At 41.3% G+C, this 27,213-nt stretch overlaps 2 protein-coding genes across 2 annotated transcripts in view; one reads left to right on the forward strand and one right to left on the reverse strand.

Annotated features, from left to right (window-relative positions):
* The window catches only part of esamb (endothelial cell adhesion molecule b), a gene marked incomplete at both ends in the record, with an annotated part of 33,564 nt that extends 28,483 nt beyond the window's left edge, over positions 1–5,081 (reverse strand). The window contains one exon of the mRNA XM_079165857.1: positions 5,027–5,081. Coding sequence (XP_079021983.1) covers positions 5,027–5,081 — 55 coding nt within the window. The remainder of the gene's footprint in view (positions 1–5,026) is intronic.
* Positions 5,082–19,046: 13,965 nt separating this feature from the next.
* Positions 19,047–27,213, forward strand: part of LOC306701427 (roundabout homolog 2) — a 45,247-nt gene continuing 37,080 nt past the window's right edge. The window contains exon 1 of the mRNA XM_079166731.1: positions 19,047–19,159. Within this exon, the coding sequence (XP_079022857.1) occupies positions 19,105–19,159 (55 nt within the window). The 5' untranslated portion in view covers positions 19,047–19,104. The remainder of the gene's footprint in view (positions 19,160–27,213) is intronic.

A 27,213-nucleotide genomic window follows, 5' to 3' on the forward strand; every position in this document is an offset into this window, starting at 1 on the left:
CTTGATAGTCATACAAATCGCAATTGAAGTAAGTTTTGCAGCTCTAGGTTTACTAATGATTCCTGCTGAGAGGATCCATCTCTTGCGTGTCTGTGACGATATATTGCCCCTTAAACACTGAAGGAGTATCTAAAGATGCCGACATCACAATCAGAGAAACAGTCTGGACTGCTGAAAATAAAACGTTAACATCTGAGTGTTAATGTAAAACGCCTCACTGGAGACAAACCAACCATATGATAAGCATACATGAAACATTAACTCAGCATGAAATCAACAGTTAAAACATCATTTCAGTACTCAGCAGGCGCTACGTGGGTTTCCCTTGGTAGCTACTGCTGCTGCTGCTGGATGTACGCATGTCTAAATCAACTTGACTGTTTTCATACTCAGTATTTAAAGATGTCCGTATGTGCTGGTGTTTAAACAATTTATTTTCACTTCCTGTCACATTTCTCGATGTATTCGACAAGAGACGGCCATCTTTTCTTCCTCTAATCCATTTCTCCTGCAGATGAGATATTACTGCTGCTACAGACAACAAGTGGAGTTTTGCACGTTCTCCTGGTGCCAGCGTGGGTTTCCTGTCCTCCCACAAACAGATGCAGGTTAGGTCAATGGACACTCTTAATTGCCCGTGGGTGTGAATGGTTGTCTGTAAACTCACTAGCCTTATCTTGAGACCCTCAGCTCCTTTAAATCAATATTGAAGACTTTTCTGTTTGCTGCTGCCTTTAATTGAACCAGATTCAAGGATATTAATACATTTCTGCATTTTGCTACTACTGTATTTTACACAGCTTTTTAGTGTTTTAATGACTGTTCTTAATGTTTCAATCAATGTTCTTAATTGTTTTTAAATCTCCTTTTCTTTTGCCTTATGTTTTGATGCTTTTAATGGTTTTATGTGAAGCACTTTGAATTGTCTTGTTGTTGAAATGTGCTATACAAATAAACTTTGCCTTGCCTTGATATCATGCTGGAGACTGGCTAATTGGCAGAATTGATAACTCTCCTGCTCTGTTAAAGAACTTTTTTACAAAGATTTTTCACAAATGATGCCTCGTCTTCTGGAGAGAGTATTATTGGACTGTGTGTGTGTGTGTAGCAAATGACTAATGCAGCACATCGGCAAACATCAAAGCAAGCCATTCAGCAAGAAAAATGCTGATGACTCGGTGCGTCTGATGTGGGCGAAACATGGACGGTTCATTTAATTTGCATCAGCTAAAATGTGCAAAATTATTTTACCTTCATAACAGCAAAGAAAACACAACCTGCTGATACAAACGTAATAGGAACATTAATTAATTTTTACTGTAATTGTGATGGGAAATGCAGGACAATGGGAAATCTTGTCCCTCTAATAAACCTCAGGAGTTTATACAACTGACTGTAAATATCAGTGTCAACATGGTCGCACATCCATCAAAGTTAACTCCGCACATTCAGATTGTTTTAATCACCTGCCTCAAAGACACGTTAGCTCAATGAGCCGGCACGCAAAGCTCCAATAAACACCTGTCAACCTCCACTATTGTAGCTGTCACTGGGTGAATAAAGTTCAACGTGCAGCAGCTGTTGTGTGTAGGAACAAATAATTTTGCAGCGAGTGTGGCGAGCATGAGCCAATTAATTTGACCTGGTTTTACATAAGAGAAGCCTTAATGGGCTGCACCGGCTCTTTCTGCCTCTGTGCCCTCTGCAGGGGTCTCTCGGTGCGTTTGTGACACACACACACGCACACACACACACACAGTGGACCGGATCAATTAGGCTCCCACACACCGAGTAAAGTCTAACAAATGTAACCGCTCCGGAAACTGGTGGCAATTTACCAGTTTGAGTCAGAGAAGATAAATAAAGTGACTCACACGATGTACAGCGTCGTCGGGATGTTTTCTCAGCGGCAGATTGTTCCGGTGACGAGGAAACGAGATCACCAAAGTGTTCGTGTGAAGAAATAAACAGCACCTTTTCCACTACCAGGTGTGAAAATGAACACTGGTGTCATTCAGTGGCACCACCGGGGGGGGGGGGGGGGGGGGGGGTTCCACGGCTACCCTGATACAAATCGCTGGCCCCCCCGTCGTGACTCACATATGCATTACTTTTCTCTGTGTGGTGTTTTTAAACTGGAGTAGGCTTTTCCCCAGTAAATGTTTCGCTCCTACAATCAACGCGCTCCTTCAAAGTAAAGCTGTAGATGTGTCTTTTAAAAGTAAAAAGTACCACCAGCCTATTTGAAGAGCAATGAATCGCCAACACGTGCTGAGGGCCATTCACTCCGTCTCTCTCCCATCTTTTCCTGTCACCTCTTTACTGACTAGACCTTTTTTTGACCACCTTTGTAAATCCTCATTAATATTAAATTTAGCGACATTCCATACCTGGATTACATAAATAACAAAAACATTTCTATGACGACCGAGCAAACTCTATCTCACCCAAGTCACGTGAAAAAAACATTTATTTATCAAGCAGTAAAACTACAGTTACTTTTCTAGTTTACTAAAGCTCCTTCAAAAAACGACTATTGACCTGCTATTACACACAAACGTTGGTATCTAGAAGAACAAACACTCGAACATGTGCTCCTCCAGATATCTTCCTCATCTCTACATGTCTGAGACTCTTGATTGCCGGCCAAAGGGAAGCTTTGCACTAATAGTTCATTCTCATGCAGCCCTCTGCCGGGAACGCTGTTTGTTCCAACGCTGGATGACGGCCGAACAATTTCTTGTTTAGCTAATCACGCTGTAATCAGAATTACCCTAAGCTCTGTGAGTTATTCTGTCAAAAAAAACCAGGGATCTAGCTGGCTCGCAAACATCAGCTTACACCAGAGCCTAGTGGCCACCGTCTCATTACAAACCAGCCGTCACTGAACACAATCAGCAGAGGACATGACAGCATTTTAACAACCCGGCCAAAAGAGAAAGGCATTTTTACAAGAGTGTGTGTGTGTGTGTGTGTGTGTGTGTGTGTGTGTGTATATGTGTGTGTGTTTGTGTGTGTGTGTGGAGGGGGGGGTTTGGCATGAACTAATTCCACATTCAGACTGCTCGGAGCCAAATCACCTTGTCACTGTCCTCAGGCACATTTGGGCTATCTAATCGGCAGCAGTAATGTGTTTGTGTGGTACAACTAGAATGTGACTTATAACAACAGTCAGTTATAAAATGTTAAGCATCCATCTCAGAAGTGAAACAATCCTGCAGGCAGCCGAGTATTTAACGGATTTATTTTAGCGTTCAGTAGCCATTTAGCTACGGGTCTTGTCGTGGAAAGCCAGTGAGCTGCTCTGTTCCATCAATTACAGCTGGGTCTACGTTGCTCATGTGAAGTCGGTCGTGCGTTTACGGTTTTGTGCTGCAAGTCTCTTGGTTTGCTAATTATGACGATTCTGACAGGCAGGATTGTTTTGTTTTTGTTTTTTTCCAACAGGCTTAGCTGTTGTCAGAAATGTGAAAAGAAATCATGCAAATGTTAAAAAATCCATTCGATCTTCAGAACAGGAAGCAAGTGAAGCCGCAAAAAAAAAAAATGAGTTCATTCATTTGTTTCATTCCATTTAGCAGTTGCACCGCATCAAAGGACGGCTGATGTGATGTCACACCACAGTGGTTTCCATACAGAAGCCCATTAGAACAATGCAGAGAGTAAATCAGGTGTCTTCTGCATTGTTAAAGGAAATCATACACAACTTTCTCAGTATTTTCAGCACTGAAAAGTGAGTTATAGATGGACATAATGTCCCCTCTCTGTATTTTCCAATGCTGCTCCTCAGTGAAACCTGAGTTTGAACCAAACAAATCCTGACATAAAAGACGCCAGCTGTAACAATCTCTAATTTCCACACTAGAGGGAAGCCAGCATCGGGTCGGAAAAGATGCAGCAGCACGGTTTACAGAAGCAGGATTGGCCAATTCAGAAGAGCTTCAATGCAAATCTTTGAGTTCTGAATGATGCAGAACGAGTTGATAAGAAAGAGAGAAATTTAGAGTATTTAACACATCTCGTCAATATTGTTTGTGTTTGTCTGTGATTATGTAAAGTAATAGCTTCCAGCTGGCTCTTAGTTTTGGCTCCGAACTGAAATGCTTCCACTCCAAACAGACGTTCAAAAAGCGTTGACGAAACGCTTCCAGAACATTTGGTTTGTCTATTTTCTTTAACATTTGGTGTAAATTTGTGGCATTATTAATGAGTAATTCAATGTGTTATCAGTTTATCAAAGAATTCAAAGTCAATACACGATGCTTTGAACCCGCATGACCTACGTGACCCAAAATGTGACTGCTGGGATTGTCCAGAATTATTTTAAAGGGCATCCCAACTCTTTCAGGTATATTTTATGTTATTTCCAACCTCACAAGGGGCAATAACCATCAAAAAAAAGAGAGAAAAAGCTAACAACACGTCCTTGAAATATATGTCAGGGCATTCAACCATGCAACAACATTATGCCCTCTTAAGAAGAGTACTCTGCTGTGTGCTTAAAAGGAGACCGGTAAGATCCAAGAGCAGTAGCAGCAGCCACGGCAATAAAAAGTTACATATTTCATGAATTGTCAGCGTGCTTGTTCCTGCATTTAAATTCAAAATTTTGCTGGATGAAGAAAGGATGAAGAGGAGGCGAAGGAGGGGCTTTTCAGATTGACACATCGACAGACTAATCTGCTCCTACTGCTAATAATATGAATCTGAGCAATGCGTTTGAATACACTGTTAAAGGTCATGTAGCTACAGTACATGTAGTAGGCCACTTATTGTAGTGTGTCTTACATAATTGACTTAATTAATCGAAATTAACCCTTAAAACGCACACCAGCTTGTTCTTAAATTGACTAAGTTGGTTAAATGAGAAATTGTGTTGCTTTTCTTGACTTTTCTCGTGTAAATATGGTTCGAAACCCACTTTCCATGATACCAACAGACGGCCACCGAACTCCGGCTATACGCTCGCGGGCTCGCGGGCTGCCACCTGCAGCAGCACCTGCAGCACGCGGCCTAATTAGCTTACCTTGAAAAATCCATATTAACATCAGCGTGGCTCGAAGTCTTGTCTTTATCTCCATGGCGCAACATCCACCGGCTGCTCCAGCGCACACGGGAGCTCCTTTAAAAGTTGACACCGAACACACCTCTTCGCTCCTCTAACCGCGGTCTTAATTGTCTTTCGGGTGTGCAATTAACTGTCCGCAGTTAAACCGGCGCGGCGGCAACGTGTGCACGTGAAGCTTCCTCTCCTCTCCCTATCACGCAGACAGACAGCGGCTGACATCGCAGCGCGCGCCGGCAGCTCTACTCGCCTTCACTCCACAAACCTCTGGGAGCATTCAGGTTGTCTTTTTCCGTCCTCGTCTATGTTTAGTCAACGACTTGCTTCACTTTCTGCAGCTTGAGTGCGTGTCGCTCCCTCTCTCGTGCTGCTGTGAACTGTAGGGGCTTATCGACCCGCGTGAGCTGCTCTGTGACGCCCCCTGGCAACGAAAACCTCGACTGCACAAATAAATGTCCCCTAATAAGCAGGTGAACTTAACGCGATTAACAGGCAGAGTCCTAAAAATGACAGCATGTTATTTATTGACTGTGGGAGTGGTTCTGCCAACAAAAATCTGTACTATAGTACTATTACAGATTTATCTTTTTCTTTCTTCACTATTTTACACAATTATTACTGACAAACATGTTCATTCAATTCATTCAAGTTTGCATTGTTTCTGTGATTGGTCTTGTCTTTTTATACAGTGAATGATGTGAGTACAAAACTCACTCTTTTTCATTTCCTTAAGAAAATACTGGAAGAAAAGACTTGTTTTGATGACATGAGGACAATCATACTTTTGTTGGTTGCTGTCCTGTTTTCTCTCACCTTTTGTAATCAGTAATGTGTGAGTCAGAAACGGAGCCTAACGTGGCCCAGTATATAGGAAGAAGAACAAAGAACGGGCCACCACAGTGTGCTAAACACTCATACATGTGGGTGCTGTAAAGAGTGGATATTGTAAATTGTACTTGTATTATATTGTTCTGGAGCTGACAGTAGGCCTACTTTGGTATTACTTAAAGAAAATACACTGGTGCAAAGGGGCACCAAATCACCACAAAAAAAAGAAATAATAGGTAGCAGGTTACATTGTTGTGTTTCCTCTCTCAACAATGTGTTTGCAGATTTAAAGTTAGCTTTACAATGTGAAAAGGCACCTAAAACAACTTCACCGTCGCTGGAGGTTTTTCATGTCTGCAGGTGCTTCTTCAGTCCGAGTCCAAATCCCTCATCGTGTGTGAGATGTTGTTTGTTTATGTGTTTGCCCTGTGATAGTCTCACACATCCCCGCACAGGACAGATGAAAAGAAAAATGATAGAAGTGTGCTCTGTTGCTCTTATAGAGAGACTTATATATAAACCATTAAACCTGCTTTATGTGATTTTTCTGTCCACTTGGAAGCAGCTAAAACAATCCGTAAAAACAGCACCAACGTGTCATCATCTTTTAAGATGATATGGCAAAATTGTTAGCAAACACTTGCCAGCAGATGCAGAGAGTGTTTCTGGTCTCCTGGTGAAGTCCAGTATTCACTCTCCTTTTAGCTCCGTTTTGGTCTCCACCAACTCCTGAATGAATTATGTGGCTCTTTAACTGTTGTTCTCCAGCTCTGTCTCTAAATTTGTTTGCCCGTTGTTTGGCGCTGAGCAGGTAGTGTACAGTGAATTTTTAGATTTTTTTTTTTTCTTCCAAAACTGTGCTGCTTCTGGACCGTTGATGAGAGTGGTGAGACAGAACCAAAACAGTAAAGTTGTGGGCCATAAAACCAAAACAATGACATGAAAGACACTAAAACGCTCTGTCGAGCAGAGGGGAACGGAAGAGTCTGGTGGTACTGATTAAATTCTTAAATTGATAGGGGACTCTCTCTGCTAGAAAACTGTTAAACTTCAATCCATCTCTGTGACTTTGAAGTCAGCATCAAGGTGAAGCGATTCTGTGTTGATGGTGGCTTTAATTTGACTATTTTACGGGCACATATTGCATCCTATTTCATCTGCAAAACATCAAAATAATGAAAAACTCAGCCAGAACAACTCTAACATACACTTAGTTCCATATAAATGTAATGTCAACTCCATTATCATGCAGTACCTGATATATTACAAAGTGTAATTCGGAGCAGGAGCAGGAGTCACAGGTAGTGAAGTCTCACAGGAACACACTGTGCAGCCACTTAAACAAGAGAACAGGAGCTGCCGTGGGATTTGACATTGTAATGCTAGTCTCAGGTCCCGGCTCGGCTCAAAATAAATGGGTCATCGGGTGAAATATTAATGTAGGTGGGTCGATGTGTTGTATTTTTAATGCAATATAATGGATTTTTTGACATGATATTAAAGCTTCACATGTTTTCTGAGAGCACTACCTGCACCTTTGCATGCACTGAAGTTCACAGTTAAGCACCATGAAGTGGCGACGACCTCATTCAAACATGAAGATGTATTGTTAGTTCTTTTGTTTTTACCTAATCTAATTTATAATAGTTACTGTCTGACTGACTATTATAATCCTGATTTATTCATGTCGCTCTCATATATTGTTTTCAAATAAGGATAATAATAACTGGGTGCCTTACTGTGAGAAAGACCTATGGGATTAAAGGGATATCAACTTTGTTTAAGAGGAAATTACACTGTGCTGTATTTATTTTTAATTGCTGATTACCTATATTAATTATGGATTGCAGTTAAATGTTATTACTGGGTACTAGGGCAGGAAAATGGAGAAAACAAAGTAACAGTGTTGATATTGCAATCAAGTTAGATACAGTCCCTTGGGAAATTACAATGTAAAACTCCTACAATGCAGGTCTGTGGTGTTAGACTGCAGTGGTATGCATGGAAATAATATTGAAAATAAAGACCTGTACTCTCTTTTCTGTCAGGTCCAAGTGCCTCCAGTTACTCAGCTTCACAGTGATAAAGTCAAGCTCTGAGGAAATGGTGCAAAACAAACACTCTGAATGTTTTCTTCTGATCTCTACAGCCTTCGTAATGGAAGTGCAATAGACTCACCCTTGTCACTTTTTCTATTTCGGAGTAGTTTTTGTGTGTAGTAATAAAACTAAAACATAAACAGTAGCTGTAGGGCCCCTGTGTGTATCAAAATGTGACTTTTACATCTATATGTGTGTGTGAAAAATGTGTAAATCTTGTACATTACAAATTCGATGTCACTGCTAGCCGTGAATAATTGATTGCTTAAGTGTGAAAGAGGCAGCGATTGGAAACTGCACAGCTTGCATATGTTGAAGCCTCTCCGACCCTGTTCCCCATTCAATAAGCTACATTTCCAGCAGGTCAGGTATATTTTACCAAATTAATTCAGCAAAAAATGCTACAGACTACTTCCCCACCTGCCCTTTCATGCAAGGGCGCACATGATTTACTGCACAAAGGCGATAAGAAATGTCTGTGTGGTGGACTTCTTCAGTATCTCTGTGATTTGTGTCACTTTCAGCAGCTATCTATATGAGGAAAAACACTCCCCGCAGTCTTCCTGAATACATTCATTGTTAAAGTTCATGGAGATGCTGTTATCTTGCTGCCAGCTGGAGGAAGAGGAGCGTAGCCTTGACAGTCTACTACCTCTATGACTGGACTTCTTTGTGGAGATCATTTTCTACTCGTCGCACTTTGCTCCACTGTATTTTACAGCGTGTGAAGACATCAACATGATGGATTACTGTTATTTATACAAAGTGCAAAGAGATCAGATTTTTATTTTTTTGTATTCTTTTGTGCCATCTAGTGGTCGACACCTGAAGCACTGGTTCTCTACCCGCTTTTCTATTTCTATTTTTAGGGGTTGGTGTGCTGCAGGTAAAAACACTGCGAACAGGTCAGCAGTCCCTCGCAGGGCTAATTCAGAATGACAGACACTCATTCACACTCGTGCTTGTGTACCGGTTGGCAGCTTTGGTCTTCTCTCTTGACCTGCGTGGCTTTGGACAGAGGGAGGAAACACCCAGAGGAAATCCATGTGAGAGCACGAGAACTCGCAATGTCCTCTTAGAAAAGGCCACAGCAGGGAATCAAACATGTGCCGTTATTGTTAATTAACAGCCACCATGTTTACAGAGGGTACCACTGATTAGAATGAGAAATAGATAAAGAGAAAAAAAGAGGATCTTAATGTAAAGGGGAAAAAAATTAAGTATGTTATCAAATGCTGAGGTGGTTGGATTTTTTATTTAAGGGAAAAGTCATGTTATCAGGCATTGACACTTTAGTTCTGCTGCTTTTTAAAGGATATTGCTGCCGCAGTTCTCTATTTTTATCCTTGCCGATCAAATCCCCAAACCAACCATGTCTCTCACACACTATGTCTGTGTCATCCAGCCCCAAGAGTGTTTGTGCCTACAGAAAACCATCAGTTTTGCAGGAGGACTTCAGTTTGAAATGGGAAGTGACACCAAGTATTCATAGTGTGTGACCCCAGTATTCAGGTCCACCGTTATAGAAAATGATGGTGCTCAGGAGGAAATTGCTGTCAAGAAATTAAACTGGACTGACCTTGCTCTGTGAGGCTGTCCTTTGGCAAAGTGGGGCTTGAAGCTAACTGCTAACATCATTGCAATGCTAACGTACTTTGGTTGAGCAGGTGTAAGGTTTACCATGTCCCCCCATCTTAGCTAAGCATGCTAATATTTGCTAATTAGCACGGAACACGAAGCACAGCTGAGGCTGATGGGAATGTCATAGTTTTGTCATGGCTGAAAATACCAAATATATCAGGCTGCATTTTGGGGAAAATGTATAAAATGAGGAATAACACGGCTACAGTGTTCTCATCTGATTTAACAGTGTAAGCAAAGTGCTGTCTTGGCTTTGAACATTTTACTTTGTGCACAGTGAGCATCCACTAAGCAGCTTCAATAAAGTGCAGAAACAAGCACAAACATGTTTGTGATACTCAAATACAGAGAGTGAGAAATGTGTCTTCTAAGCTACTTGATGTGAAATTCAAGGGGACAATTAGGCGTTTCAGAGTCTAATTAATGTTTCTAGAAAATCTTATGCTCTAAATTAACACAGGATCTCAAAAAGGCGACAGAGCAAATATGGTGACGGTAGTTCGTTCTGAATCGATGCAAAATCTAATTTACAGTACATTTTTATGTCTTTCACGCCTTATTTTGGATTCCTTTACCAAATTTGGTAACACATCTTGTACACATTCTTGTGAAACAGCATCCGAATATAGTTTAGGTTTGCTGCTAGAGAAGCTGGTTTACATTGATAAGTGTTTTCTGACAAACCCTCACCACGCTGCAAGAATGAAGGTTATAATAATGATAATGATTAGATAATGTTTTTTTGGAAGGATGTGAGCCATTATGAAGGTTGACATTTAGATGAATGACATCAAAATCCACCTATACGAAATCTGAGCAAACGTAGTTACTTCAGTGACCTCTTAAATCATGTCTCTTGGTGAATACAGCAGCCGGGCCTGAAGCTTTTATTTCCCCCTGCATGGGGCATCTTGGACGCCTAAGCACGTAAAAAACCACCAGTGGCATGTAAGCAGAATAAAACAGAAGTAAATTAGAGATTTCAAAATGCCAAAGAAATAAAAGCATGAATCATTTCTGTACCCAGTGAAGTACCTGCATATCGTTTAAACCGAAATGTTCTCTCTCGAAATATCAAAGTTTATGGGTGACACGAGGCCTCACTGTGAAATCGGAGCTATTAGTTTGCTCTGGACGTTGACTGCTTCCTTCCTGCGTTTCCATTAAAAATGTAGGAATCACACTGACACGCTCATATTGTGCAGCAGCAAGACTCGCAGCAGTAAATAATCTCAGATGCTACTTGTGTGCGTGAGGCTGGATGTGTGCCACGTGTTTGGTGATGTGAGCCCTCTGTGTGAAGGGGCCTCCTGTCATTTATCGCTCTTTACCTTCATTACAAAAAGGAGATTAGATTTGGAATATGCAGCACAAGGAATATGAAGATGACCTTGGCTCGTTTGTTTTGTTGGGGTTTGTTTTCCAGGAGGAGATAATGCAATTCTGCTTGTGCAGCACAAAAACACCGATGACACAATTAATGAACTGCTCTTCCATGAGTTTGAATCTGCATTTTGGACAATTATTTTTCGTCAGAAGTAAACATCAATCCTTGCAGGCTGCTGTGTAACGTGACTCAGCAAGACCATCAGCTGCAGCTCTGCACCATCCTCGTCCCGTTTCTCTTCAGAGTGATTCTGATTCAATTCTTAATTGCCAATTTGCTTCACGCCAGCATTGCATCTGTTTTATGCTCTCTACGTTGATGCTGCGAATTACAACTGTTTTAGTAGCTCAGCACGAGAAAGAGCCTCAAACAAACCAACTGTTATGTGAGGAGTTTTATTTTCATCTGAGACACGCCATCCTGAAACTGAACCACGGTGTCTGTGAGAGCAAAATGTTTTTTTCTTCTGCAGCTGGATCAGGATTTAGCGACAACAAAACAAGCATGGGAAGATGTTGAAGATATGACAAATCACAGCTGAGCCTCGTCAATATCATTGTCCAGCTCAGACGAGACTCTTCTATTTTCAATAACAACAGCCAGAATGAGGTGCTGTGACTGGCCCTCTCATCCTGCATTTCATTCAGAAGAAGGTGCCTACAAGCTGAGAGAGATAATGAAAAAAGAAATAGGATGCATGTGGACAAAAAGATGTTTTGCTGTTGATATAATTCTGCATAAGATACAGTGCTGCAACACAGATGTTGCTCCACCAACACCTTTAAAGAGGCCCAAATGGCCCTTGTGTGTGTGTGAGTTTATGCCCCGCTCTGATTGTTGTCACCTGTCCCTCGTTAACCCTGCTGTCGCCTGTCCCTCGTTATCGCCCTCCTTTCATTGTGTATTTCGTCGATGCACTCCACTTTGTCTGTGCCAGTTTGTTCGATCTGTTTTTGTGTGCTTATCAGCTGTAAGGTACTTGTTTATGTCCCAGTGTTTATTTGACCATTGTTCAGTATCTTTTGACCTTGTCTTTGTTTTGGACCTGTGTGTCGGACACTGCCTTCGGTTGAAGACATTTTTATTAAACCTCTCTGTGTATCAAGTCCTTTGTCGGCTGGTGTCATTGTGCTGCTATCGATTGATAGTGGAGAGATGCATGTGGGAATAATCACCAACTTGTGACTCTATCATCTATAATGGTTCCGTAGAGCTGACTCTAACCCATTGATAAAAGTAAAAAAAGAAAATATATGTCAGTTGTGGTGAATTAAAACAAGTACAATACAAACATTTATGCCTCAAAACTGATGCTCATTTCTGTTAAAGACAATTAAGTGATTAATCATAGCAGCAATACCGTTTTAGTATTGATACTGAAATTCAGGCATAATTTTGGCAAAGATATTAAATGTTTTCAAATAATACCCACATAGTATCATTCTAAACCAGCCAGTGAACCAGGCAGGGTTGAATTGATTTGTCCAGAGACAGAGAAACTGTACACACAATGTGAATATTTGCTATTTCCTTTGTCTTTTAAGATATTAACTGCTTAATCCAGTTTACCTGCTTCTGTAACTTCTGAAGAAGCTTTGCGTTTGGGAGAAATCCTCTTTTGGATCTGTGTGATGATTGCACCAAGTGAAATATTCAAATCCAAATCTTTATCTTTTCATGGCTGCACAAATCAAGTCATTTGAATATGACAGTTTGGGCTATTGAACAATTTGAGGTGGGTACTATTTCTAGTTTCTGAATTTGTATGGCCCAAACCTATGGATTGATTCGGTAATTAAGCTAATTGTTGGTTTCATATTTTCTGTATGTACATTGTTTCCATGCACTTGGATTTGTCTAAATAGTGTTTATCTCCTGAATGTCTCCATTAGATACTGTTAAATACATTTTTATGGAGCAGACATTTGACATCTGGTGTGAGCAAGGTGGCCAACCTCCAGGCTAAAACTCAATTTAAAACCTGTATCAGTGCTGACACTTCTGCTGACCCATGCAGCTCTGATACGTCCCAGGAAAGATGTGCAGTTATGACATCAGACCAGCAGAGGACTCCCATGAGCCTCGACTGCAATCAGTCGCTGCTCTGAAAAAGGATCATTCTAAAAATGATCCTTTTTTCCTCCTCTGTCATCTATTCTTTTCAATACTCCTTTCATAAGCATAAGGTCATTGCAGATGTCCACAAATGAAACCAGCACATGTTACATGCAAGTACAAAACATGAGGAATGTTTCAATGCAATCCAATTCCAATAATGTCCTCACACAAACATTAGGCAGAGGCCAGACTTGTGACGTAATGCTGCAGAATAGATAAATGGGCTCTCGAGAACAAGTGGCAATTACATGAGGGATCTATTTGTACTGAGCAATCAGTGGCTGAAGATGTGGAAACCGAGAGGCCTTTTTTTCCTCTTCATTTCTGGATGATGTCGTTTAAAGTGGACCTCGTCTCAACCAATCTGTGTTTCACAATCCCACAAAACAAGTAATATTTTAATTCCCATGAAATGCATTTTCTCCTGAAACAACACATAGAACTATCAACAGCAAACGCAGCCGTCTGAAAATACATACATTATCATTGTGTAAATAACAAAGACACGTATCATAGCAGTACGTTGACAGATCATCCTGACTTGACAGACGTGAGAGAGGGTTGATGATTAATTCAGTCATTTAAAGTTGTGAATATGCATGCATACATAAGTCAATTGTGATTTACTGTGTTTGATCTTCCTGCTTTTGCTTACTGCATCTTGACAATACCAAACTTATAGAAGCCCATTTCTGCAAAAAAAAAAAAAGCTGTCAAGATCAAAAAATGGTCATTGTAAATCTTAATTATGTATATCAGAGTTATAAAATAAGAAATCAGATTTGGACTTACTAATTCTAGAGATAAAAAGTCAAAATTATGAAAAAGGAAGTCAGAAATGTAGTATAAGATTATGAGAATTTCACTTACAAAGTAAAAACTATAAACTAAAACATTCACATGAGATAAAAGTTAAAATGATGAGGTAGAAATTCATAATTTAGAAGTAGAAAGTCAAAAAGTGAAAGCATTACTGAGTTAAAGTTTTGATTTTGATCTATTCTCAACAAATATTGAGCACAATAAACCAGCAGAACGGCACTTCTGAAACAACTTTCCTTCTCTAGTGGAAACTGTCTTCGGAGCATAAATCTACATTTGGAAAAGAAAAAAAAAAAAATCAAAAGAGTTGAGGGGAACTGTAATATTTATCACCCAGCGTGCTGTACTGTAAGAAGCCTCATACAGGCTCATTATATTGGTTTATCAGATGCAGCAGGACTCGGGGCTCCTCAGGGCTCTTCCAGCTCTCTGCACAGATCTGTACAAACAACTCTTAGACAATGTGACACCGCCATTTAAGAGCCTGACTAAAGAGGGGCACTGTGTGCTCCCTCTGCTGGCAAGGCTCCAGAAAAGCATTAAAAAAAAGCGAAGCCTTCAAGCCAAATGTTGCAGCGATAGTAGCTGCTTACCTTCGCACTCTTGTGCATTGGATGTAAATGACTTGGTGCTGTTGGCTCTACGCTGCTGTGACTCTCGGCCTATAAATAAACTCCCCGGCCCTCCTGGCTATCTGAAGGTCCTTTGCACTTACTCACACACATATGCACACGCACCACTGGGAAACAAAAGCCCCGCTCATGTGACTAATGAAATTGCCGACAAGGTATGTTAGCAGGTCAACAGCTAAGACCCTCGACCATGTAAAGAGAGGTAGCAGGAGCTCAATTAGAAGCTGACGTATGGGAGTTATGGGAGTCTCTTTTTAAAGTGTTTGGGAGTTGTTTTTTGTCTAGTAATTGTTAAGACTGGTGCTGTGAGAGAGAAGCAATATGGAGTTTGTCATAATGAGATGGAGCCAGACGGTGTTCAGAGACACATAAGGTCAGAGCCGGGGGGGCGAGAGGCCAACAGCTGAATCTCACATTCTTCACCGCAGTCAGACAGACTGCCACATCCCACCATCTGTACCTCCCCTCCCTGTTCTGTCAACACACACACACACACACACACACACAAACACACACACAAACACACAAACACTAACCTACCGAAAGCTTGAATACTGTTAAATCCTAAGAGTCAGCCACACACATAAAAAGACAGAAAGAACAACAAATAAATAATTGAGCTGGCTTGAGCTGCAAATGTTTTCATGATTGTTCACAATGCTTTACAAATGCGTATGCTTTAAGGAATAGTTTTAGGGAACATGCGTCTTTGCTTTTTGCCGAGAGACTCCAGGGGTCGCTGCACCAGGCCAAGCTAAAGCCCGGTACATAACCCCAACACCACCATTGTGATTTTCACACTTCGGTTTTCCTACAAATTAAACAAATGATGTTTAAATTTGTGAACTTTTAAGGCCGGTGGAAAGATATTTAACCACTGGATGAAGCCAGGCTAGCTGTTTCCAGGCTACATGCTAAGCTAAGCTAACTGTCTCCAGACACCGGCCTCACAGGGGGAGATATTCAATTTTCTCATCCAACTGTCAGAAGAATGCAGAGACTGTCCACCCAAGAACAACGATAGCTTCAGTTGTTTCGCCGAGTAACCTTAAACAACCTCTGTTTGGAGCTCTTTCCCAAAATGTCAAACTAAACTAAACTCACTCAATTGTGAAGATTTTATTGATCAGTTATTGAAACCCAGTTCACTTGCGATTCAGAGACAAAAGTTGGTCAAATGTTAAATTTAAGCTCACACAGTCTCACGTTACAAATCTACTTTTAAGAGGAAAGAAATTGACGAAACAAAGGAGAGTTAAGATGCTATTTTGAAACATGTAAAGGAATAGAGAAGTGGAGCTCTGTAAAACAATTGCGGAGCCCGACTCTTCATACATCAAAACAGGCAGAGGCACATTAAGTGATACCAGAGTCTCTACTGAGGACTTCTCTGAGGTATATAGTTGAAGTTGAAAAATAGCCCATTCCCATCCAACACCTCTGAGACTCCACTTGTGAGATGCCTCTATTTTATGCCTGTTAAGCCTTTGTGGCCCTTAATAAGCTACACACTTCCACCGAAGCCGAGATTGAAGCCATTGTGGGGCCCCTCTTTGTGTCGTGCCTTGCAACAGACATCTGGAATCCTCTTCTGTTGCCCAATTTTCAGTCCCATTCAAGACGGACAAAGGAGAGCAGGCGCCAGACCGTCCAAAAGTCACTCTCCATCATGTTGGGCTCTCGCAGCTTGACTTGGAGACAATAAGGTGGAGGAAGAAGAAGCAACGGCACAGAGGAGCCGGTCTGGTCTGTGCTGAGAGGAGGAGGGGGGGATGAAACGGAGATCATACCCCCAAGAGAGCTGTGTTTGTCCACAGTAAGGAGGCCGGAGGCCGGGCACCGGAGGCCAGATTGTGGAGGGAGGAGTTGGGTGTGAATCGACAGCTGCTTGATAAATCAGAGAGTGGATGCTAAACAGCAGGACCGCACTGATCTGGACTGGCGAGGATGCAGAGCGACTGTCAGCATGCACGCTCTCCATCATCGTCGTCAGCAGCCGAGATGATGGTGACGACGATGATGACACTGAGAAAGCGATGATGGCTGTGCGGAGCTGTCGATGCTACTTTGCAGTGCGATTATTTAGAAACAATGGCCGACGTCAGCACTTTAGAGCGTCGGGTTATTTTAAACCTCACACATTTGTCTTGACTGAGAAAAAGAAAAAGAGGATGATCTCACAGGCGAGCTTGTGGAATATTCTTCCCTTGTGTACTGCAACTTATTGCATATCTTATACTATGAATGTTCATTCAACAATATAATAATCATCAAGAAAAATACATATCACACTCGCATCCTCTAGGTGTGTTAGGAAAGGGAAACATTTTTGGATGATGTGACGAGCAGCGTTGAAAGAGTTAGATTATGCAAGACTGAGTGTTGTGCTGTAAAAACACAAAACATATACAGGAACAATATATTCTCCCAGCAGACACGAAGAAGGCAATCACAAGAACACACAGATTCTGGTGGCTGGATAATGTTGAACAGAGATATGATACGAAAAGCCTCACACATGATATGAGAATTCAGAAAATTGAATAAAAATGAGCTGCTTTTGAATAATATAATATACAGTATGACTAATGAGACATAAAGAAGAGATATGTTCTCTCACACTGTTTACCTCACTGACACTACTGTTGGTCTTCCTTTTGATTCAACATTTTGCAAACAAACCAAAAACAATTTACAGATATAAACGGAAGAGTGTAGCTACAAAAAATAACTAAAAAAGAACTAGCACCTTGTATGCAAGCCATAGCTGCCATTAGTGTAAGTGCTCCAGAAAAAAAAGCCCTACATAAGTGCAGTCCATTTACTATGATCAGGGTTCTTTCCAAGGACTACACAGTATCCCTTTTGGACTCCGTTGACGTTGTTTGCAATCAGGAGTTTTGCTAAAACAAAAATATTTAAGACATCCAATACCTAAAACTTGAGTTACATCAACTGTAAACCCAACATTTAACCTCTAGATCAGTGCTTTCTCAAACCTGCTTGTGGCCACTTAAAGTGATACAATACCAACTTGTGACCCCTCGTCACAGTTTATTGTTTTGAGGCTAAAAAACATTCAGTATTCAAACCATTTTATTAAGTTTATTAAGTTAAAACTTGCCGTAAAGTCAAGATAAATTTATTTCGGGGTAACCTTTATTTTTTACTTCTGAGCTGGAAGGTAACAGGTGCTTACAGCGCTAACGTGTAAGCACCGTTAGCTGTGAGCTAACAGCCAGCTCAGCCGTCGCCATGTTAAGTGCTGTATGGAGGCCATGCTATGGATTTTCGTATGTAACACCTAACAGTCCCTGTGAAACGGAAGTTAGGGCATCTTAAGCTTCTGTCCAGTGACAATTCCCGGGAGAAACGGAATATGTGAGCGCTGTTAAATCAAATCACCGCTAAAAAGTGGACGGCTAATTCCTTGTTGCTAAAAGTTGCAGATTGATTAATGACTGGACATCATATTATTGCCTGAAATTGGTTTGGAAGACTAGCTTACATAAGAACACAACATTTTTTGTTTTACGGGAAGAAAAGATGCTTGGATTTTGATAAAAAAATACAAAGAAATAGATTTTTGTTTGATTTTTTTTGGTTATAATTGCACAATATGACCATGGATGTGATCTTAAATATTGTAAAAGGCATTTTCATTCATCTTGACTTTAAGAAAGTTTTGATTTATGTTTATATAAATACAATTTCCCAAAAGCTAAACCATGAAATCTATTTATTATTCACGATACCTCTCAAATCCAAAGCTCATTTTATATATAACTTAAATAATAACCCTGACCCAGAAATAACTCTCCCTTTTTATCTCATTCCACTGGGAGGACTTTTTCCTCATTTAGCTCGAGATTTGCCACACACGCTTACACACAAGCGCGCGTGCACATGCACGCACACACGGCGCAGATCTCGTCGCTGTCTCTTTAAAACACTCACTCGAGGTTGGCGTGGATTTGTTGCGGAGGAGAGCAGGCAGTGCGGACGGAGCTCAGCTAGGCATGTGCAGCGCTTCATTTTCGCTCACACTGAAGCCGCAACCTGCAACTCTGCCCGGATCAGAGCAGACAGAGGGAGAGAGAGGGGAATTATTTTATTTATGACCGGGCTAAATATAGTTAAACCTCTCATTTTTTGTTTGTTTTCAGCAGCAGCAGGGCATCTTGGAAATAAATCGTGTGCATGTGTATGTGTGTGTGTGTGACCATGCGGGAATGAAGAGTGCTGCTGCTGAGTTTTGTTATTAGGTTTCTCCGGGGCGGTGCTGCTGCTGCTGCTGCTGCTGTCATGGCTCTCTGGGAGCGACATGAAAGTTTTTTTGGGGGGATGACTTCACCCGCTTGAATAATCCAGTTGAGAGTCAGACTCCTGACACGGTGCAGTCTTACCTGGTTTTGGTATTAATTAATCTGGGTGATTTTTTTTCCTGTCTGGAGGTTTGATTTAATTGATAGTGGACTGTCAAGAGGCTGCAGACTCGGGGAGAGTGTGGAGATGAACTTTGGGAATTTACTTCTTGTGACTGTCTCATTCATCACCATCGCATCAGGTAAGATAGTATGTATTTTAAAGGTGCCACCCTCTCTCTCTCTCCCACACGCACACACACACACACACACACATAGTCCATATGGCGTGACTGACTCCTCGTGTATTTGACTTGTCGTGTTTTCTGTCCCTCCAGATGGATGTACTACATGTTGTGTTTAGCTGGGTTTCCCAAAAAAAAAAACAGAGTGGGAACATCCTCCCAACAAAAATGAATTGTAAAATGGAAATGTCACACATGCATTCATTTGTAATATTGAAATGCCAAGAAGATTCACATTTTCCCAGAGTGGCCCCCGGAGCACCGAGGGTGGTCACACTGGGAGCCCATTAGGCAGCAGGAGAGGTCAAAGGAGGCTCGTCTGTGGCCAAAGTGAAACCATTTAACTGTCACTTTTAGTTCAGCTGTGAGAACATAAATTCTCAGGGACAGTGTCATAGTCTGACAAGCCTCCACCTCCCCCAAAAAAAGGATGCACACATATGATTATAAAATGCTTTTAAAAGCTCATTTTGATTACCTTAGAGAAAGAGATTATATTTTTTTAACCATTGCTCTGATAACAGATTACATTTCTGAGCCTTCATCTAAACCACAAATAAAAGCAGGGCTCAAAAAATACAATTTATGAAAGTGCAGATGTTTTTTTGTTCAAACTCAGAGTAGTTAATGCAACTCTTGACAGTTTGTTGTGTATTAAAGGTCTGAATGGCATATATTTCTGAAACCAACACGTATATCCACCACGTGGCACCTTTACTACACATCCAGCTACATTAGCAACATTAGCATTCATTTGAGTCATGTTCTGCTGCCACTCGCAAAGTCCAACATCACTCTCTTTTAGCTTCTCTTGGTCTCCAACAACTCCTGAGGAGAAGTATTTCTCTCTTTAGCTACTAAATTCTCCACTATGTTCACCTGCTAGTCGCTAACTTTTGCCCGTCTGCTGTTTAATGCTGAGCAGGTAGTCGACAGTGCTATTTTAGTGCATTTTAAAGGAAAACATCTGCTGAAAGCAGCGCTGCTAAAAGCAGGTACAGTGAACCAAAACAATGAGCTTAAAGATGCTAAAATGGTTTGTAGAGCTGAGGGGAACTGCAGAGACGGGCGCCGATTCTTTGAGAAACCGTCACTACCGTCCATTTCACATGCATGTAGTCATGTGATCTAGTTTCAATATAACAATATTGATTATAGCAGCTTAAAAGAATTGTGACAGTTGAAACTTGCTAGTCTTCTCTTGTGGACAAACCGTGTGTTTCTAAATTTCCTTAAATATACCCGTGGCATTTCAGTACTGCAATTCATTGTCACTTATTAACGTTATTACCAATCTATCTGAAATGAGATAATAACAGCTGATGCATCAGTCCGGCTCTGTTCTACATCTTCTCCAGTGATACTATAAATCCTCTGTGACTCCTCTTGTCACTCGCTCTGCTTCACTATTATAAACCGGGTGCAACCTCTCAACATTAAAAGCAGTTTTCAACACCCACACCATCTGCCTACATCCATTAATGTGGAGTGGGTATTTTCTCTCATTCCCACCTTTATTATGCTGCACATACCCAGAGGGTGATGTGTATTTTCTTAAAAATACTTGAGAGAAGAGGATTCAAACAGGCTTCATGACCTCTGCAAGGGCTGTTTTGTACCACACTGGTAGATCTTTGTCCACGTTTTTTTCATATTAAAGCAATAAGGAATGTGAGAGTTATAGCGAGACATCTTTGTGCCGATTCAGCCAATAACTTCTTCTCTGTTGGTCTGGAGATGCGCGGTGGGGGTTTAGTTTGTGTTCTCTCAATCCTACGTGTGTTCCAGAGCTAAGACAACAACAGTCTCCTTCACAAATTGCACTCGATTCAACACAGCAGCTCTCTCTCTCTCTCACACACAAACCAAACCTCAATTATGTCTGCATCAGTGTTGACCCTAATGCGTCTCATTGAAATGTCAGTTATCTTGTATTCAGACTCGGCTTGTTGGCGTGCTCGGCGTGGAACCAATCAATGCTAAGCAACCCGTAGCTGTTGATTTGTGTCCAGTCCGTCCTCCTGCTCATTACTTAGTGACAAATACGGCTGAAGGATGACTAAAGCCTCTCAAAGTCCCTCTTGACGAAACGGCCGTGAATGATGAAACCACTATGTACCTCAAGCTTGAGTCATTTCGCCCGGATGTTGATGATGCTCCACTGCTGGTACAGTCGCCGATGACATCATTTAGAGATGAGATTACGGCCGAGGAGGACAGTTGCCAAACAAAAGGCTCAAAAAGCCCAGACTGTTGCCAGAAGAAAATCAAACCTGACATCTCCACTTTGAAATCCCCCCCCCCCCCGCAGAGATGACTTGGCAATGTCACAATAACTCCTTGAGTGTTTTTGGCCTTTTTAAGTATGTAAATGAAATGAAATTGAAAAAGACACACGTAAATATCAGCAGACAGCCACCAGCCCCACAGATAAGCTGCCAGCCTTCTGCTCCTGTCTCACTTTAACTTGTAAAGTTAGTCTGCCTATAGGCCGTTGTGTTTTCCACCAGATATCAACAAGCAGTGAGCTCAGACAGGTCCAGCTTCTTGTATGCGTTTCGCTCTGAGGCTGGCTGTCGCTGAAAGGCACCGAGATCTGAAGCAAAAGGGAGACGTGCCCTCCGCGGCTTTGTTGTTTTCACACATTAGCGTGACAGCAGTACGCTTCTTCCTCTGGGGAGGATCCAAGGTTGATATGTCGAAAATACTAACTAATGAAAGCGCCCCTCGTTATGTAACTCCAACGCGAGGGGCCAAGAAACGCCGAATGTAGCCTGAATCAACAGGGTTTTCAAGACATGATCCTGATCCCCCCCACAGCACTTACCCCGCTAACTGTGTGTGTGTGTGTTAGATGAGGCAGAAATGTATAGACGCCGGGAGCAACCATATGGGCGTGTGTCTGAGTTTGCAATTAGGACAATTCCAGTAGCTTGTCAATCAGAGCTGTGCTCTTCACTAATGGGCAACATTTGACCGCGGTTGGTTGCTTGTTTTGGATTGCTTCGTGAATAAGCGAAGACATTATCACAGATCACAAGCAACCATGACAATTACTACATCTAATCACCCTCATACACACGATCAGATCACAATGAGTTAAGTTATATAAAGTTCATGTAGAAAACAACGCCATACATACAGTACAGTAGATCAGTGAACGCCAGCTTCCTTGGTTACTTCCAAATCAAAGTAACTGTAGTCAATATTTTCATTAAAGCAATGTATTTATGGGGCTTTATTGTGAGTTTCAGCTCGTTGTTTAGTTGTCCACAACTCTACCGTTTTGGTTCACTCTCACCTCCATCATAGTGTTTTTGGCCAAAACAGGCAGCTGTTTTCAGCAAAGAAAAAGCTCTAAAACCGCACCGTACACTAATTGTTCAGCACCAAATGGTAGACAGACAAATTAGCAACTAGCTGGTAAACAGAGAGGAGCATTTATCAGCTAAAGATGAGTCCAAATGAATGATAATGTTGCTCCTTTTAATGCCGGCTGTTTGCTAACAGGTGATGATTTGTCAGTGCTGTTGTTTTCACAACTTGTTTCAAACCCGCCTTCAAGTGGCCAAAAAAACCCACACAAAAAACAATGATGCATATTTAAAGCCAATGAGCTCTTCAAATACAAAAACAAATGAGATACAGAGTTCCTCCAGTTGTGAACAAACACGGTAAATGTACCAGTGTTATAGAAAGTAGCTTTACGTCACACAATGTGGCTCTCAAATCAGTCCCATATTACACAATGTAGCCTTCTGAAGAAAAGGAATTTGAAAAACTTATAACCACAAGATTCTAAAGTAATTCATGTCAACAAAGAAAATGTACAAGAAATACACATTTGAGTTGTTCTTGATATCAACAAGTGTAATATGTCCTTCACTGAAATGTAAACAAAGCCCTTATCTACACAAAAGGCTACCGAGGGAGGCGAGGATTGGAGGCCCAGTAAACATCGGAAGACGCCTCACCCATAACAACATGGGGCTAAAAATGTTGAAACTGAATTTGCTATATTGCTCCACGAGAAGCACCTGTGCCCCTCGTCCTGACACAGTCATATGTCCTCAGGATAGCCTTGAGACCGCACAAGAGAGTGATAACCTTGCTCGACACCCCAGGCACCCTCATTCACAAAACTCCTTCTTTGACGCCAGCTGAAGGAAGGATGCCTGCTTTTCTCTTTCGCTGCTCGCGCTGAACGTCTGTGAGGTTCCTAGAAGTTCAGATGTGTTTAAAAGGCTATTATTGATTCGTCCTCTCTGACAGGGCTCCGGCACAAAGATGATGTGTGTTTCAGAACTACCGGGGCTTTAACACTGATTTGTTTTGTGTCGTAACATTCAAAGGAAGCCTTTTGAATCAATACCTGTTGAGTTGGACATTTTGCCTCATGCTTGGTAAAAATTGTTGCGCTGATCTCCTGTGTGTTTTTTAATACACCCAGCTGTGTTTGTTCATTGTGAAGCGCTACTTTTGCTGCTGAGCAACAACTAAACGCAGTCATACATGACTCCAATCTCTTATTCTGATGTCTCCAAAATAATACTTTCATGAAGTTGAATGTGCAGCAAATTGAAAATATTCTCCCGCTGTAATTTGCTGCAACAAATTGATCAAAGCTGTGAATTTGAGGATTGGGAAACATTTCTTCCTGTGTTTATGTAATTTGCTCTGAGGCAATGTCCTTCTACTTCTTCTTGTTCATCTCCTGTAAACATGAAAGTCATTTCACACCAGAATGCCCCAGATTAATATTTTTCACGCAAATCAAATCGCACTCTAAATTACCATAGGCGCTGGGATATCTCCGAGGACCAACTGCCAGCACTAATGGGCCGTGTTTATGATCTGACTAAAAACATACCTTCACAGAGGTCCCCATTATCGCCCGTGATGTTTCTTTTTTGCTAAAAGGTGCTTTCAACCAATGCACCACAATCTTCCTGTCACGAAGCAAGGGCGACTGTGAAAATGTTCTTTCTTACAAAGAAAATGTGCGGCTGACGTGTTCAAGGTGGCGCAGACTTTTCACTGATTGCACACTTGTCACAGGAGCAGGTTGTTGCTTGTCACTTTGGCCACCTGAAGCTGTTTGCTATTCTGTTTCTTTTTCTAGACTACATTTTCCCTGTAATACATGATGGCACCACAGTGATAGTGTTGCGCTATAGCTTTAGCTCTTGTTAGTACCCACAAACCAATATTTATAATATTAAATATAATATAAAAAATGTGTTTCTGATGCACTTTTCATTCTCATACTGGACTGGAGTGCAAAGTTGGGGGGGCGTTAAAATCCCTTTTGACATCTTTCGAAGGCGTCTCGTTCAAATACACTCTCAGTACAACGAATACACAAGTATTTGTCACGTGACATTCCTGCCATTCAAACGAACTGAAAGCGAGCAGAACTTCACAGTATGTGCTGACATACCGAGCTCAAGGACAGCCGGATCTCATTAAACTGGAGAGAAAACATTGCAAAACAGAGAGCCTCGACTACAGCCGCGGTATTATAGTCAAAGGAGGAAATTGACCCAAAATAGTTTATGGTGTTGTTAATGGCAGATTGATGGTTTTATTAGATGGTTGGAACGGTGAGGTACTCATCAGAGGAATCAATGACAATAAGAGACAAAACAAAACAAATAAAGATTACAATTTAAATGCATTAGAAGTTGAAACTAAATCAGTTGTCTCAAGAGAGAGCCATTTGAGTGTTTTATAGGCTCATACAGTGATAAGTAAAGACAAAACTCCCATCTACAAACGGTTGCATAATATCAAATAATTAATGCATGAAATCTCATTGAGATCAGCACACAAACACAGCCGCACTAATTAGAATAATCACATACATTATTAAAAACATGAGCAAGTAAAACTTTCAAATCCCTCAGAGGAATGAGTGTTCATTCCTCTGACATTACATTAAAGCCGTTTTCTTCATGTTAACGATGGATGTGGCATGAGAACGGGGACGTTCCACAGTGATCTGCAGGACTCTGCACCCCTCCCTCCACTCTACGGAGAGGTTTGGTCCACGTCTTAACTGTTTTGGCTTAGCCTCACAGCTCTCATCCACTTTGTTTTTCTTTAGCAGGCAGCTGAAAACGACTTAAAATGATAATCCTTGAGATTTCAGTCCTAGTTGATTTGGCGACACCCTAATTACTGGTGCTTACATCAGTCCCAGAACACTAGGGACAGCAAAACACACTATGGCCATTTCATTAAAGACGTTAGTCAATAATTGTCCTTTTTCCATCGTTCTGTGAGCAACTGTGATCTGATTTCATGCTGCACAAGGCATGAGTCTGAGGACAGCAAAAATGAAGGTTGTCGGTGACCATTGCTGAAAAGTTGGAGGTGTGCAGCCTGTCGCCCGCAGCGCTTCATCTAACAGCTCACTGTGGCTGCTCCTTTTTTCTTCCATGACTCCCCGAAATATTTCAAACTGATCTGCTGTCAAAAATGGCGAAAATTGCCGCTGTCTTGTTTTGGAGACTCTGTTGTGTTGCTTCATTCAGCGACATAGTGACTTAACAGACATTTATTTGAATGAAGAGCTTTAAAATGATTACTTTAAGTATACCTCAAGTATGCGACCTCATAGTGGAGCATTTAGCAGCTAAAGAGCCAGATATTTCCCTCAGGAGTTGGTGGAGACCAACAACAGAGCTACATTAGTCAGGTGGACAGAAGTGTGAGTCTAAATGAATGATAATCTTGCTCCATAACTGCTGGACGTGTAAATAGAAAACTGTAATTAGGATAATTTGTTAGCTGACAACCACTTAAAGGGGCATTCCACTGATTTAAGACATGATTATCACTTTACTTCCTGTGAGTAGTGCTACTCAGCCTGACAACAGCTGTATAATGTCTTGTGTGGCTTTGGAGGAGCTTTGCCAAGTGTGAGGAAATAACCCTCATGATGTCTTAGTGATGTCACCTCGGTTTATAAAGGTTATTTTATTGTCATGGTACAAAAGAGTTGCATTACAAAATGCAGACTGTTGTCCCATTTTGCTGCATAATGAAACAGATTTACAACAGATTGTATGTGGATTATACAATTAAATGCATCAAGTTGCATTATGGGAAGTGTAGAATCCAGTGTTTGCTGTTCATTGCCTCAGTTCTAGTACCAGATATTTCGGACTTAGCGGGATGGATTTAGAAAGAAAGTTCATGGAAATGCAGCATTAAACTGCTGTAAGTAATCTCTTAAGAAGTCCACTCTCTCGCAGTATTTGTTTTTGTGATAAAATCCAGTTATGATAGAAGACGAAGAGTTCAGAGTGATGTAACTGTGTCACATGAGCTGGGATTTGAAACCGCCAGTGAATCCTTTTTGCGTGCTTTAGACCACGGTTCACCACCAGGACATCACTCAGCTGTGGACACGATTCTCCAAAGTCAAAACAAATTGTCTGTGGACAAACAGTCACATGTGTCACTATATGCACTCTTCACACATACCACAGGGATGTGATAGAATATAATCTAAAGGAAAGTACATTATAATATCTTTCAGGATTAGCAGTACAGGCCTAGCATGACATGATTTACACTAGTTCTCTTTTTGTGAACAAACTGGAGGTGCTACCGCACATTTTAATGGCTCGATTAGTATTCATCCGGCATTAGTGTTTTAGAGCTGTCCTGGTGTGTGACCCTGGGGTCTTTAGCTGAGAGCGCTCAGATCGCTCTTTAGATGTTTACTTCAGGTTTGTGCCATGATGGCGACTCCTGGCCCCGCGTGGATCAAATCAGTTCATGAAAAGACATAAATCTGCTTACAGCTGAAAAGTGAGGGTTTATCCTGATGCCTCAGATTTAAGTATAATGTAAGCGAGGCATGTGCAACAACATGTGTGTCATTGGGTTACTCCTGACTGCTCCTCTCCGATGATAATGAGGGATTTCATGCAGTCTAGATTATGTGCTGAAAATAATGCCTCCGACGGTGCAGCACAATAATCAGTGGCACAGTGACCATT

The sequence above is a fragment of the Pholis gunnellus genome, assembly GCF_910591455.1.
Source record: "Pholis gunnellus genome assembly, chromosome: 9".
Classification (NCBI taxonomy): domain Eukaryota; kingdom Metazoa; phylum Chordata; class Actinopteri; order Perciformes; family Pholidae; genus Pholis; species Pholis gunnellus.